Raw genomic sequence first — 12963 nt, 5'->3', positions numbered from 1 at the left:
TCACTGTCAGTGTGAGGTTTGCACATTCTCCCCATGTTTGAATGGGTCTCACCCCCACCAGAACCCAAAAAGATGTACAGGGTAGGTGGATTGGCCACTCTAAATTGCCCCTTAATTGGGGAAAAAAATATAATTGAGTACTTTAAATTTATTTTAAAAAACAAAATCCTGTGGCAGCATTTTTATTGAGAACAGTGTGTTATTTTTACATCTTTGAATTGGTCCTGGGTTGACCTCATTAGCCATCTGGCGTTGTGATTAAACACCCAAATTTAATGTCTCCATGTGTATTAAAAATTACAAATGTCATCATGTTACTGTGCTTTATCCGTCCTCATCATCCTCGTCACATTCAATATTAATGATCACGTAAACTTGCTCCAGTGCTTCGCTTCCATTGTCCAGCTTCGTAAGACTGCCCTCAAATCACTATATTCCTGATCTCCGAACTAACCAACTCAAATCCAGCTGTGGTTTGTTCCTCCTCTCCTGCAGCATCCAAGATATTTTCGTGACCCCTTCCATTTCTTCAGTGGTAATATTTGCAGGGATGTGGTCACCTTCCACATCTTTAAAAATAATGCCCAGCTGCATCGCTGCTCCATTTCCCTCCACTGCCTGTGCTGGCAGCATGCTTACGCAACTTTCATTTTGAGATAAATCACAAATTCCTCCAAGCATGGTCATTAGCCCTACCACAAACTCAGTCCCCTTGACATCAATGATTTTCCACTCCTCATACCATTTCAGGCTCTACCAGCCATAAACAACAGTTTCATTCCATTACCCTAGAACTTTATTGTTGATGCATCTTTGTTCTGGTCACCGCACAAACAAAAACTTCCAGCTCCAAACATGACCTCTCTCATCCATTCTTAACTACTCCTATACTCTCCTTGCTGATCTTCCCCTTTCCATCCTTCATACAATTTCCAAATGTTGTTGCACAGATCCTGTTTCCCCACACAGACTCCCATTACCCCATATTTTGTACCCAACTTTAATTCCTTTCATGGCTTCATATTACCCTAGTTCTACAATTTTCCCTCCTCGTCACAAAGCTATTAGCCATCTGACTTTGGTTGTCCATGCAGCTGCTTTGTTCCACCACTGGAAAAGCCTTCAGTCACTTGGATCCTACTCTAGAAATCAACACTTTAATTTCTCCATCTTCCTTTGTTCCTCATCTCTTCGTCAAACCTTCAGTTATGTCGCCTTCCTGACACAGCGTCCATTTGCCTTGTTCCCCTCAAGAGGAATTCTTATTAAAATTGTAGAAAACATAATTGTTATTTTATAAGCAAAAGCTATCAAATGCCTTCTGAATCATAACCATATATTTCAATAGGCAGACATAAATGGGTTATGGCTAGTGTTAAATAACATTAAAAATAATTTTGAAAAGCAGAAGAAAAGGTTTACAGAACAAGCGGCCATTCAGCGCATCATTACTGTGCTAGCCCTTTACTGGAAAAGCCAACACTATTGCTCTTTCCCAAAGTAATTTATCTTGCTCTTATTCAGAACTTTAGAAAATTGTAAACTGATACAAAACCCTTTACTCATCAAAACATAGAAAACTCAGTAACCATAATGGACAGTCAACTTATGAAATTTGCGAATTTTACCACAAAGATTGGAGTCTCCCTGTACTTCAGCAGGAAACCTGACTTAGACCATGCAAATTTAATTAATGTAAAGTTGAACCACTGCTGCAATTGCACTTTAATTGAAACCTTAACCTTGGAATTATAGAACTTTACAGCACATGGCCACCCAGCCCATCGTACCGGACAGCTAATATTGTTATTTATACTCTTAATCTTTATATTGTCAAACAAGTACCATGAGTCCTCAAATAAACCAATATATAATATGATCCTAAACTTCAATACACACAATTAGACAACAAACGATTGCTGCTAAAATAGCACCGGAAAGGTCCATATCTAATTGGCTGTACCAGTTAGAGCCAAATTTATTACTTTTAATCTTAATGTTCAAAACACAGAGCATTCTCCAATTGAATCTGTTACATAAATCCAATTCTAACACCAAAATGACATTTATGAACCACAAATTAATCTTTCAACTGAATTACGTAAGTGTACATTTTCCAACGTTAAGACAGCTGACAAGATCAGTATAACATCTGCAATTGGACCAAGGAATTTACTAGGCTCCTCAACGTAACAGAATTAAGAGCTGAATTAATCAAACATTTCCAAGAATTTTAAACCCATGTTATATTTTGAACCTATTATGCCATCATAGAATTTAAAGTGCAGGAGGCCATTCGGCCCATTGAGTCTGCACCGGCCCTTGGAAAGAGCACCCTACCTAACCCCACACCTCCACCCTATCCCCGTATATCCCCATATCTTTTTTGGACACGAAGGGCAATTTAGCATAGCCAATTCACCTAACCTGCACATCTTTGGACTGTGGGAGGAAACCCACGCAGACACCAGGAGAATGTGCAGACTCCACACAGTGACCCAAGTGGGAATCGAACCTGGGATCCTGGAGCTGCGAAGTAACTGTGCTAACTACTGTGCTTCCATGCTGCCCCCTCACAATTGATTTTTAAATTTAAAGCACCAATAGGTTTTAACTATATTGAAACAGCATTATTTTTCAATTCAGATTACTTGTAAAACAGAACCACTGCAGGTCTATTCAATATGTATAATTTTGTGGATCTTTAGCTATGAACTAGATAAACCAATGCCGTCTTCCTGCTCAGACTGTAACAACCAAAACAAACCTTCAATGTGCTAAATGACTTGGATGGGTTTATAAAACAAAAGTAAAAATTCTTAAAATTACAGCTATAATATGGTCTTGAAACATTTATTTTGTTCTATAGAGCACTTAGCTTTTATTTAATTTTGAGGTCACAATGGCAAACTGATTGAGTTGAACAATGAACAGCAATTGACCAAAAATCCTTTTTTTCTGTTAATTCGTGTTTTCAATTCTCTCCAAATTGCAAACAATTTTCTTTAGCTTTTCTTGCAAAAAGAAAAGAAGAACTACAAAAGCCACATTCATCAACCCAGTACAGGCAAGAAATCATGTTCCTCAGATGAGAGACTTGCAAGTAGGACCAGATTCTAATGCGAGCCCCAATAACACAATGGGTATTTTTAAATTTATATGATAAGAGCTGGTAATCTTGTGCATCAACGCTATCTCTACAATGATAGTTACAAGCATCGCTGAAAATAGGTAACCAAATTGGAGGTTCTGCATTCCATTCAGTTCCCTCTGGTCAGCGATTTCAAACTTAACACAAAGCACCACTGCTAATTATGAAGTCCAATTTAATGTATATTAAGAGGAGAATGCCTGCAATTAATGTTTTTTAATAGTACTATGCTCCATTGAATAAGACAAATCTGAGCTAGCACATTAATAAATCATTTGTCAGTCAACTATTTGTGCAATAAGAATGCTCACTGTGCTGTAAAAGAAGTCATATTAAGCATTCTGTGGAGAATCTTACATTCTCTCCAGAAATTCAAACAATGTGGTTAAAACCACTGTTCCTCCAAACTACTTGACTACAGAAACCTGGAAGTTCCAGCACAGGCCGCACGCAAGTTGGCCCTTTCAAGTATTCTCTCTCCTTTGTTATGGGCCAGAGTTTAGAGAGCCCCAAAGTGTACCATGGAGTTCACTTGACCTACAACTTGAATAGATTGTGGTTATGGGGAGCACACGGCCCTACTCTGCAGGTGTGATGCAACAGAAATCTACAGTACTTTTAAATTAAAACACTGTTTATTTAAAAAACCAATTAACACTTTATAAACCCACAGTAAACATCTTAACAACTATCAACACCAATAAATCCCCCAAAGAATACAGTACTCTCTAAGTAACTCTTAATCTTTCCTTGCAACATCCTAAGACAAAAAGAATCCTCTTTACAGAAAGACATCAGGTTTAATTTCTCTACTGAGAACAGTTACCACTTTGAAATCACCAAATGAACATTCATAAGCTTGCAGAGATTCATACACATCATGTTGTGATTGCAGCTTTTCTAAATCCAAAACAAAACTAAACACATCCTGTAGCAAACAGCCTAAAGCGAAAGTAAAAGCAAACAGACAGCCCAGCTCCACCCATACTGACATCACTGATAAACACCCATTTCTTAAAGGTACATCTACTACAGATATTTTTCTAAACACCCATTTCTTAAAGGTACTCTCACATGACACCTTCCACATGGAAGTAGCTCAGATGACTAGTTTGCAGGTTTTACCCAACAAGAGGCATAAAAAGTTGACGTGATTAAAAATTCACTTGAGTTTTACTTCTCCCCATGTCAAGAAGTTACCATCTCATATCTCAGCTAGGATTAGCAATTTGGCTGAAAATCACTGGTGCAAGAAAAGTACCAAAAAAAAGGCACACCCATCATTAATTTCTAGTCATCAGCGCAAACACAATTATTCCTATTTCATGAAGTCTTTATTTCATTTGCAACAGGATTTCACAACAATTTATAAACTTTCATAGAAACCGGTACAAGTCATATTGATGTACATCTTAAATTGAGGATTCATGTTTGAATACATTGTGAAGACCATGTACGTACCACAAGTTCAGTGAACATGATGTCCAGTTCTTCAGTAGGAGGCATGGGCAATGCTGGCTCCATTGTTTGCAATGCAAAATTGCTGTCATTTCTTAGTCTGTACGTGATCTCTGGGTGGTCACTCCCTCGAAAGCAACAGAATATGAAGGAAAGACCCCGACTGCTTCTCTTTCGAGGGGCCATGTTCATATTTCTTTATTCACTTGTCACAACTAATGACTCCTACAGAACTGGAGAGAAAGAGAAAGATAATGGCACTTGGTATCAAAATTCACAAACATACATTGACAATATTGACCATGTTTAACGGTTAGTTTCTTCCTGCCAAAATTCTAAACATTCAAGAAACAATGCACTAGAAATAATAATGGTTGGTTTTGAGTAATATATTTACTTTTTATGACAAAGTACTCGAGGCATGTTTTGTAGAAGCAACTTAGCACCAACATAGTCACATCAATTTCCACATATGTCAAACACCATACTTAGCTGCCAACAATTTCAGTTAAGTGCTGTCATTGATATGTACTGTATCAGCTCAGTCTGTTTCAATCTGTCAACACAATTCAGCGTGGCAAAAAGAAGGTCCTTAATTTAGATAAATGACAATTTCTGGAAAAGGATATGAATATGTCCTGGTACTCTATTTGGATAATGAATAGTTCAAATTGGTACCCGTATCAGATCAGAACAGCAATATAACTCAATGACCAAAACTTTAAGTATCACCAATATATTCACCAAACATTTCTCATCATGCTGTATCAATTGACAGTCAATATTTTAGATTGAAATTTTATTTCTAAATTTTCAGCAGTCAAGTAATAATTGGTATAACTCTCAATAATCTAAAACTTTATTTCAAGTGTTCTTTGTTGCAAGTTTGGCTTCCACACAAGAAACAGTGAACCCTTATTCCCTCAGAATCCTCTACAACTGACTGTGTAAGATTCACCAAAACTTTTCAAGTCGATGAGGAAAGAAAGGAAAAAGTATGATTTTGGTGTAGCCAAATGTGTCTTTGGGTATACAATCTTAAAAAGAATGCCACACTAATGTTGAAAGGGAGCTGAGAAGTAGATTTCAAATATACTTTCATATGGCCTTATTTTTAATAGAATTGCATTCTTCAGGCACTTAAGCTACAAAGTATATTCAGTTTCACAGAAAACTCAAATTTGTAAAGGAAAAAGATTCTGCCCCCAACTCAAAAGTACAATACTCAGTCTTTAAAACAAAAAATCAGGAATGTATTATATATGAGCACTTTTATGAGATCAGAATCGTTGCCAGTATGTAAAAGTACAATTGTTACACAATGTAGCTTTAGCATAAAATTACATCATAGAACATAGAACAGTACAGCACAGAACAGGCCCTTCGGCCCTCAATGTTGTGCCGAGCCATGATCACCCTACTCAAACCCACCCTATACCCGTAACCCAACAACCCCCCCTCTTAACCTTACTTTTATTAGGACACTACGGGCAATTTATCATGGCCAATCCACCTAACCTGCACATCTTTGGACTGTGGGAGGAAACCGGAGCACCCGGAGGAAACCCACGCACACAGGGGGAGGACGTGCAGACTCCACACAAACAGTGACACAGCCGGGAATCGAACCTGGGACCCTGGAGCTGTGAAGCATTTATGCTAACCACCATGCTACCCTGCTGCCCCTAACAACACAAAACTCAGCCTATGGATCATGGTCAAAACACACAAATCTCTTGAGGAATTGTAACTAAGCAAACTCAGACAAGGAAATAATTTAGGAATTTACCAACTTTTCTTTACCTCTTTTTACTGCAAGGCAATGGAAGCCAACTCATTGCAGTAAAAGACATTGCATCCTTTCCTGCTCAGAAAACAGCTAAACACCCTTAAGTTTTGAACTGTTATTTGGGTTTTATTTTGCAACACCTACTGAAAATATGGCACACAACATGAAACAAACAGATATTCGAACTGCTCTTTGTTAATCAGGTGATCTCAAGCAGCGTAAATCACGTTTCCTCTAACTTTTGGGTCCTCAGTAATCTTGCATGAAGGCCTGAAGTTTTTCAGAATTTTGTTGTTTTAGATTCCAGCAACCGCAGTATTTTGCTTCTACTTCATAACAGTGTCATTGATTCATAAAATCATAGATCTCCTCTCAGGCATGAATAAAAGCTGACAATAAAATGTACCATAATACCCTTGGCACAGGAATGACTATATACAACGTAAAGGAATAAAATGAATGTAATATTTCTTATACCGAGATTAATGTTAGACAAGGAAATGGCATAAGAAAGCAGTAAAAATCAACAATTTTCCATGCTTTGTCCAGCAATTTATAATTAGAAGAGGGATAACTGTAAGCCAACCCTCCAAAGCCAAGGTTCCAGAATATTGCAATAAATTATGATATCTCTATAAACAAATGTTCAGAAATTCAGCTGTACAGGCTGCTGTGCTAATAATGCTGCAACATTAATAGCTTGGAAATTTACATCATTCCTTCGGAGGTTTTTGACCTGCGGAGTGAGAAATGTTGGCAGGCAAATTACAGATCGGCCCTCTAGGCCAGGTTATGGGTGATGTGAAGCTTCATCGTTTATGCACAGTTGAAGCATTATGGTAGACAGGCAGATAGCAAACTTGAGGCCACAATCAGATCAGCTATGTATGATCTTACTGAATGACAGAGCAGGCTAGAGGGACTGATTGTCCTATTGCTTATATCTCATGAATGCCATGGTGCTTTAAATTCAAATCACTACAAAATTTGTCAAAGTTAGCTCTAGATCAGGGGTGGGCAAACTACGGCCCACGGGCCGCATGCGGCCCGCCAAAGGTCTTTATGCGGCCCATCAAGTCATTTTTTTTTAATTTATTTATTTTTTTTTTAAATTGTTTTTATTTAAAAAAAATTTTAAGGTTAATGGGGGGGGCTGTTGGGTTACTTACTGGTATAGGGTGGATACGTTGACTTGAGTAGGGTGATCATTGCTCGGCACAACGTCGAGGGCCGAAGGGCCTGTTCTGTGCTGTACTGTTCTATGTTCGATATGAGGCGCCCAGAATCATAACCGGGTGAAGTAATTATTTTACTTAATATACTATGCGGCCCTTTAAAATTGTGAATTTCTGAATGTGGCCCTTGCACGGAAAAGTTTGCCCACCCCTGCTCTAGATTCTAATGACACTCTCTCTCTAATTTCAAGGTCTATCCTAATCCAGCTGCTGTGTGCCTTTCTCCAGCCAATTTTCTCAATTGAATCTTCAAACCTCAGTATTTTAAAGAAAAATATTTGAAAACAATGAAACATAAAACACTTTTGAGATTAAAGTTCCATCTTGGCATTAATAAGACATTTTCTCAGACAACACAAGCACGAATCTAGAAGTTGGGTGAGGAAAATATGAGAAGAATACAAATTAAATAGTGCACTTTTTGTATTACCATCCACCGATTCAACAACTTGCATCATTAAGCACAGAAAACCAAAAATATTCCAAAGACTCGACAGGTTGATGTGCATCAAACACAACCATGAGACACTGGTGGTTACATAAAACTGGAGCATCATCAAAATGATCGGCATGCATTTTAACATGTGATTATATCACTCAGTGAAGCAATAAAAAATTGGAATAGGAGTAACTCAAATGAAATAAACGTTCTTAGTTTGTATGTCAAATTGAAAAAAACCACACGAAAATTCTAACAGGCTTTATCTTGAATAGGTTCCAATTCAATGTACAGTGGAACTTAACTTTATTGTAACACTTAGTTTTGATTCTGAATTCGGTTACTGCCATTAAATGCAACAAATTCCATTAATGTTACTGGGAACTCGGGTGTAAAGCAGCAATAAAATGTAAAAAGAATAGTACTTCCCATTTACAAATCAGTAATCTCCTTCTATAATTGACATGTGCATTTAAAAAAATACAAAACAAATTCAGCTATCAATCATATTTATGATGTATTCCGTTTCAGTTCAAGTTTCGTCTTGAAGCAGATAATGAAGCACATTCCTTGAATTGCAGAGGCTTTGAATCATTACTCTGGCATCAAATGTCGAGAATGTCGCTCAACTGGATCTGTTAATTTAAATATATCTGGTCCCAAAGGAGGATTTTTTTTATTTTATTTTTTAAAATCATAAATGACTTATCAAGCCCCAACAAAACTATTGCTTACTGTTCACAATTTCATCCACAGACAGGTTAAATTTCATTATCAACCTGCGAAGAATGATTTACACTTACCAAAATTATCACGTACCATCTTGACAGATAGCCCCTCTGGCAGAAGTCGAGATCATGTTACACAGATATCTGGCAACAACAGACAAAGCTAGAAATATTCAGACGGTCAGGCAGCACCTGACGTTTCAGGTCTGAGAGCCAACAGCAGGTCCTTTCTGTTGCAGATTTTTGTGATGGGCAAATCCAACATCAATTATCACAAAGAAATATTTAGCATAACTAGTGATCTCCCATGGTGATATTCAAGATAGATAGCAGTTATGCTGAACTGCAATATCTGAACTGTGATGCCTAAAGTAATGTAGTTACATGCTATCATTTTAACAGACTATTTACAAATTTGGTCTTGGTTACCGATTACATCTATTTGTGCTGCTGTCTTCCAAATCTATGCCCACCTTCCTGGAACGCTATGCCTAAATTCATTCCTAAAACGCCATTTCTAAATGCCTTCAATCATGTTCCTGACTCCGCCATATTACCAAAATAGATCTTTGTTCAAGTGACATTCTATGTTACTGTGACCATGGTAAACTAACACCCTGCATTCTTCTTGATGTATCAGCAGTCTTTAGCACTGCTGACCACACCATCCTTCCCCAGTGCCTCTCCAAGTGGAGCTGTATGCACCTTCTCATCTATCCAGTCCTAGCCAGAAAACAACCTATAGCTTCCCTTTTCTATCTGACATCCTGAACTCGATCAGTGGAAAGATCCTCCAGTTAGATATTGGGAATCCAGTTAGATATTGGGAAGATTGAAGCTAGTGTTTTTGGTTCTTAACCCAAAACTCCATTTATCTCCCTGGTAACAGTCCAAGATTAAGCCATTCTACATTTCACCCCAAGATGAACTTTTGACCTCATATTCGTGCAATCACTAAAATCTCCATAATGTCATCTGACTTTGTCTCGGTATTAGCTGATCTGCTGCTGAAACCCTCATTCATGCCTTTGTTACCTCCAAACTTGACCATTCCGACATACTCCAGTTGGTCTCCGACATTCTACCCTTCCTAAACAAGGGCAGTCAAAACTTCGATGCCCATGTTTTAACCGGCAGCAAGTCCTATTCCCCATCACCTCTATGCCCATTGATCTATATTGGTTCCAGATCAAGCAAAATCTTGGATTTTAAAATTCTCGTTTTCAAATCCTACCACAGCCTTGCCTCTCCCTATCTCGGTAATCTCCTCCAGGCACACAACCAGGTATCTGTTTTTCTCCAAATTCTGACCTACTGAACACCCAAATTTTAATTGCTCCACCATTGGTAGCCACACTTTCAAACTGCCTATGCCCCGAATTCTGGTATATTCTCCCTATGCCACTCCACTTTGCTTTTCTCTTTTAAGATATTCCACAAATTCGCTGACCAAAGTTTTCGTCATTTGATCTAGTATCTGCTTATGGGTTGCGATGTAATACTGGGTTTTGTAATGCTCCTGTGGAACACTTTCATAATCTTATTTACATTACGGCTTCTATACAAATAAATACAAACAAACGTACATATGTATAAACACAAGATTTTGAAGTAGGAATAGGCCATTCAGCCCTTCCAAGTCTGCTCTACCATTTAATAAAATCATATCTGATCAGATAGCGGACACTATTCCCTTTCTGCCCAACACCTATTTTTACTCCCTTGTTAATCAATGACTGAGCTGAAGAAGTTCCTCAAGCCGCACTTACCGCAGACGTATTTGCCTTGGATCACACTGGTGTTCACGAGCTCCCACATTCTGCAACTGCAACACATCATCTGCCCTGCCATCTTTATGCAGTTTAATTCTAAACGTAAATCAGTAAAAGTCGTCCTGCCTGTGTTACATTCTTAATACTTCAATAAATGTTCTACTTACTCGAATTGAAATTCACTAGTGAAGATAAATAGGAAATGCTCGCCAAGCCATCACCTACACTTCCCTACCAAATGGACCTCTTGCTCTATGCGCTGCCTTTTGATTTGTACAAATCACTGATTCCCAAAGTCATAATATTTGTTGACTCCCCCAAGGATCTATCCTAACCCCTCTCCTCTTTCTTCTCTCCCGTCGCCTCGTTCATCCATCTGCATACTTCCCTTCTGTGACATCACCCAGAATGCATCAGGTTCCATACATATGTGGGCAACACCCACTTCTACCTCTTCACTGCTCGTCTCAACCCCTCCATAATATCCAAATGGTCAGACTGCTTATGCAAGATACTGCATAGGATGAGCTGAAACTTCTCAGACTAAATATTGGGAAAGTTGAAGCTACTGACTTCAGTCCATGCCACAAACTGTCACCGTCCACCAACTCCATTCCATTTCCTAACCACCTTGGTGCCAAATTTAAGCAGACATCTACCAACCACATTTCTGGATTATTACCAATATTGTCTACATTTGCTTGTGCACCATCACCGATACGAAGAACAGAAAGCCATCAGGGACGCTAAAATACAATACCGGATCAAACTAGAGTCTCAGGACAACAACACAAACCCACAACGTCAATGGCAGGGCTTACACGAGATCACAGGCTACAAAGCAAGGCCAGGCGGAGCATCCCTCCCCGATGAACTAAACAAGTTCTATGCCTGCTTTGAAGTTAGCCAATACATCAGTGCCACCCGCCTCAACAGCCCTGGAAACACCCACACCCACTATTACAGCCTCAAGTGGCAAGAGCTGCCTTCTTGAAAGTGAATCCACTGAAAGCGACAGGCCCCGACGGAGTCCCTGGGCGAGCACTAGAGCCTTCGCTGACGAGTGTATTCGCAGATATCTTCAACATCTCACTTCTCCGCTCCGAGGTCCCCACCTGCTTCAAGAAGACCACCATAATACAAGTACCACAGAAGAACAAGGTAGCCTGCCTCAACGACTACCGGCCGGTGGCCCTGACATCTGTTATCATGAAATGCTTTGAGCGGCTAGTCATGAGACGGATCAACAACCAGATGGTCTTGATCCATTGCAGTTTGCCTATCGCCGCAATCGATCCACAGCAGATGCTATCTCCCTGGCCGTACAATCAACACTCGAACACCTCAACAACAAGGACACCTACATCAGACTGCTGTTCAAAGACTACAGCTCCGCCTTCAACACCATTATCCTGACAAGACTAATAACCAAACTCTGCAATCTTGGACTTGATCCCTTCATGTTCAGCTGGATCCTTGACTTCCTCACCAATAGACCGCAATCTGTCAGGATAGGTAACAACACCTCCTCCACAATAGTCAACAACACCGGGGCCCCGCAAGAATGTGTGCTCAGTCCCCTACTGTACTCTCTATACACATACACACGACTGTTGTGGCAAGATTTAACTCCAATTCGATCAATAAATCTGCAGACTATACGACTGTGGTGAGTCATATCTCAAATAATGACGAATCAGACTACAGAAGGGAGGTAGATCACTTGGTTGCATGGTGTATCGAAAATAACCCCTTTCTAAATGTTGGAAAGACCAAGGAACTGATCGTCGACTTTAGGAAGCTTAGCACCACAACCACACACCCCTGTCTACATCAATGGCTCTGAAGTGGAGATGGCCGATAGCTTTAGATTCCTGGGGGTCACCATCACCAACAGTCTGCCCTGGCAACAGTGAAGAAAGCCCAACAATGTCTCTACTTTCTACGGAAGCAAAAGAAATTTGGCACGACTGCATCAACTCTCACAAACCTCTATAGATGTGCCATAGAGAGCATCCTATCCAGCTGCATCATAGCTTGGTATGGCAACTGCTCGGCCCAAGATCGCCAGAAACTGCAGAGTGTGGTGAACTCAGCCCAATACATCACACAAGCTTGCCACCCTCCCAGCCTATACCACTGCTGCCTTAGGAAGCCTTTGACTTCTTCCAGACCCTCCCATCAGGCAAAAGATAGAAGTCTGAAGACCCGCACATCCAGACATAGGAACAGCTTCTTCCCCACAGCTGCTAGACTCTTCAACGACTCTCCCTCGGACTGATCGGTTCCCTGTAAGAAAACTATTCACGACGCCCTATGCTGCTCTCCAATCACCATTTGTTGATGATGTACTCTGTCAATTATTCTTGTCTACAATGAACATACTGTGTA

The 12963-nt window shown here is 39.6% G+C and overlaps 1 protein-coding gene across 7 annotated transcripts in view; it reads right to left on the bottom strand.

Annotated features, from left to right (window-relative positions):
- LOC119954719 (disheveled-associated activator of morphogenesis 1-like) overlaps positions 1–12963 on the bottom strand; it is a 211883-nt gene that overhangs the window by 129492 nt on the left and 69428 nt on the right. For all 7 annotated transcript variants that reach the window (XM_038780252.1, XM_038780224.1, XM_038780277.1 and 4 more), the window contains one exon: positions 4613–4842. In XM_038780252.1, coding sequence (XP_038636180.1) covers positions 4613–4801 — 189 coding nt within the window. In that variant the 5' untranslated portion in view covers positions 4802–4842. The remainder of the gene's footprint in view (positions 1–4612; positions 4843–12963) is intronic.

This window comes from Scyliorhinus canicula, chromosome 2 (genome assembly GCF_902713615.1).
Source record: "Scyliorhinus canicula chromosome 2, sScyCan1.1, whole genome shotgun sequence".
Taxonomy (NCBI): Eukaryota; Metazoa; Chordata; class Chondrichthyes; order Carcharhiniformes; family Scyliorhinidae; genus Scyliorhinus; species Scyliorhinus canicula.
Note: the sequence above shows the minus strand (reverse complement) of the source record. Positions and strands in the feature narration are given on the sequence as shown.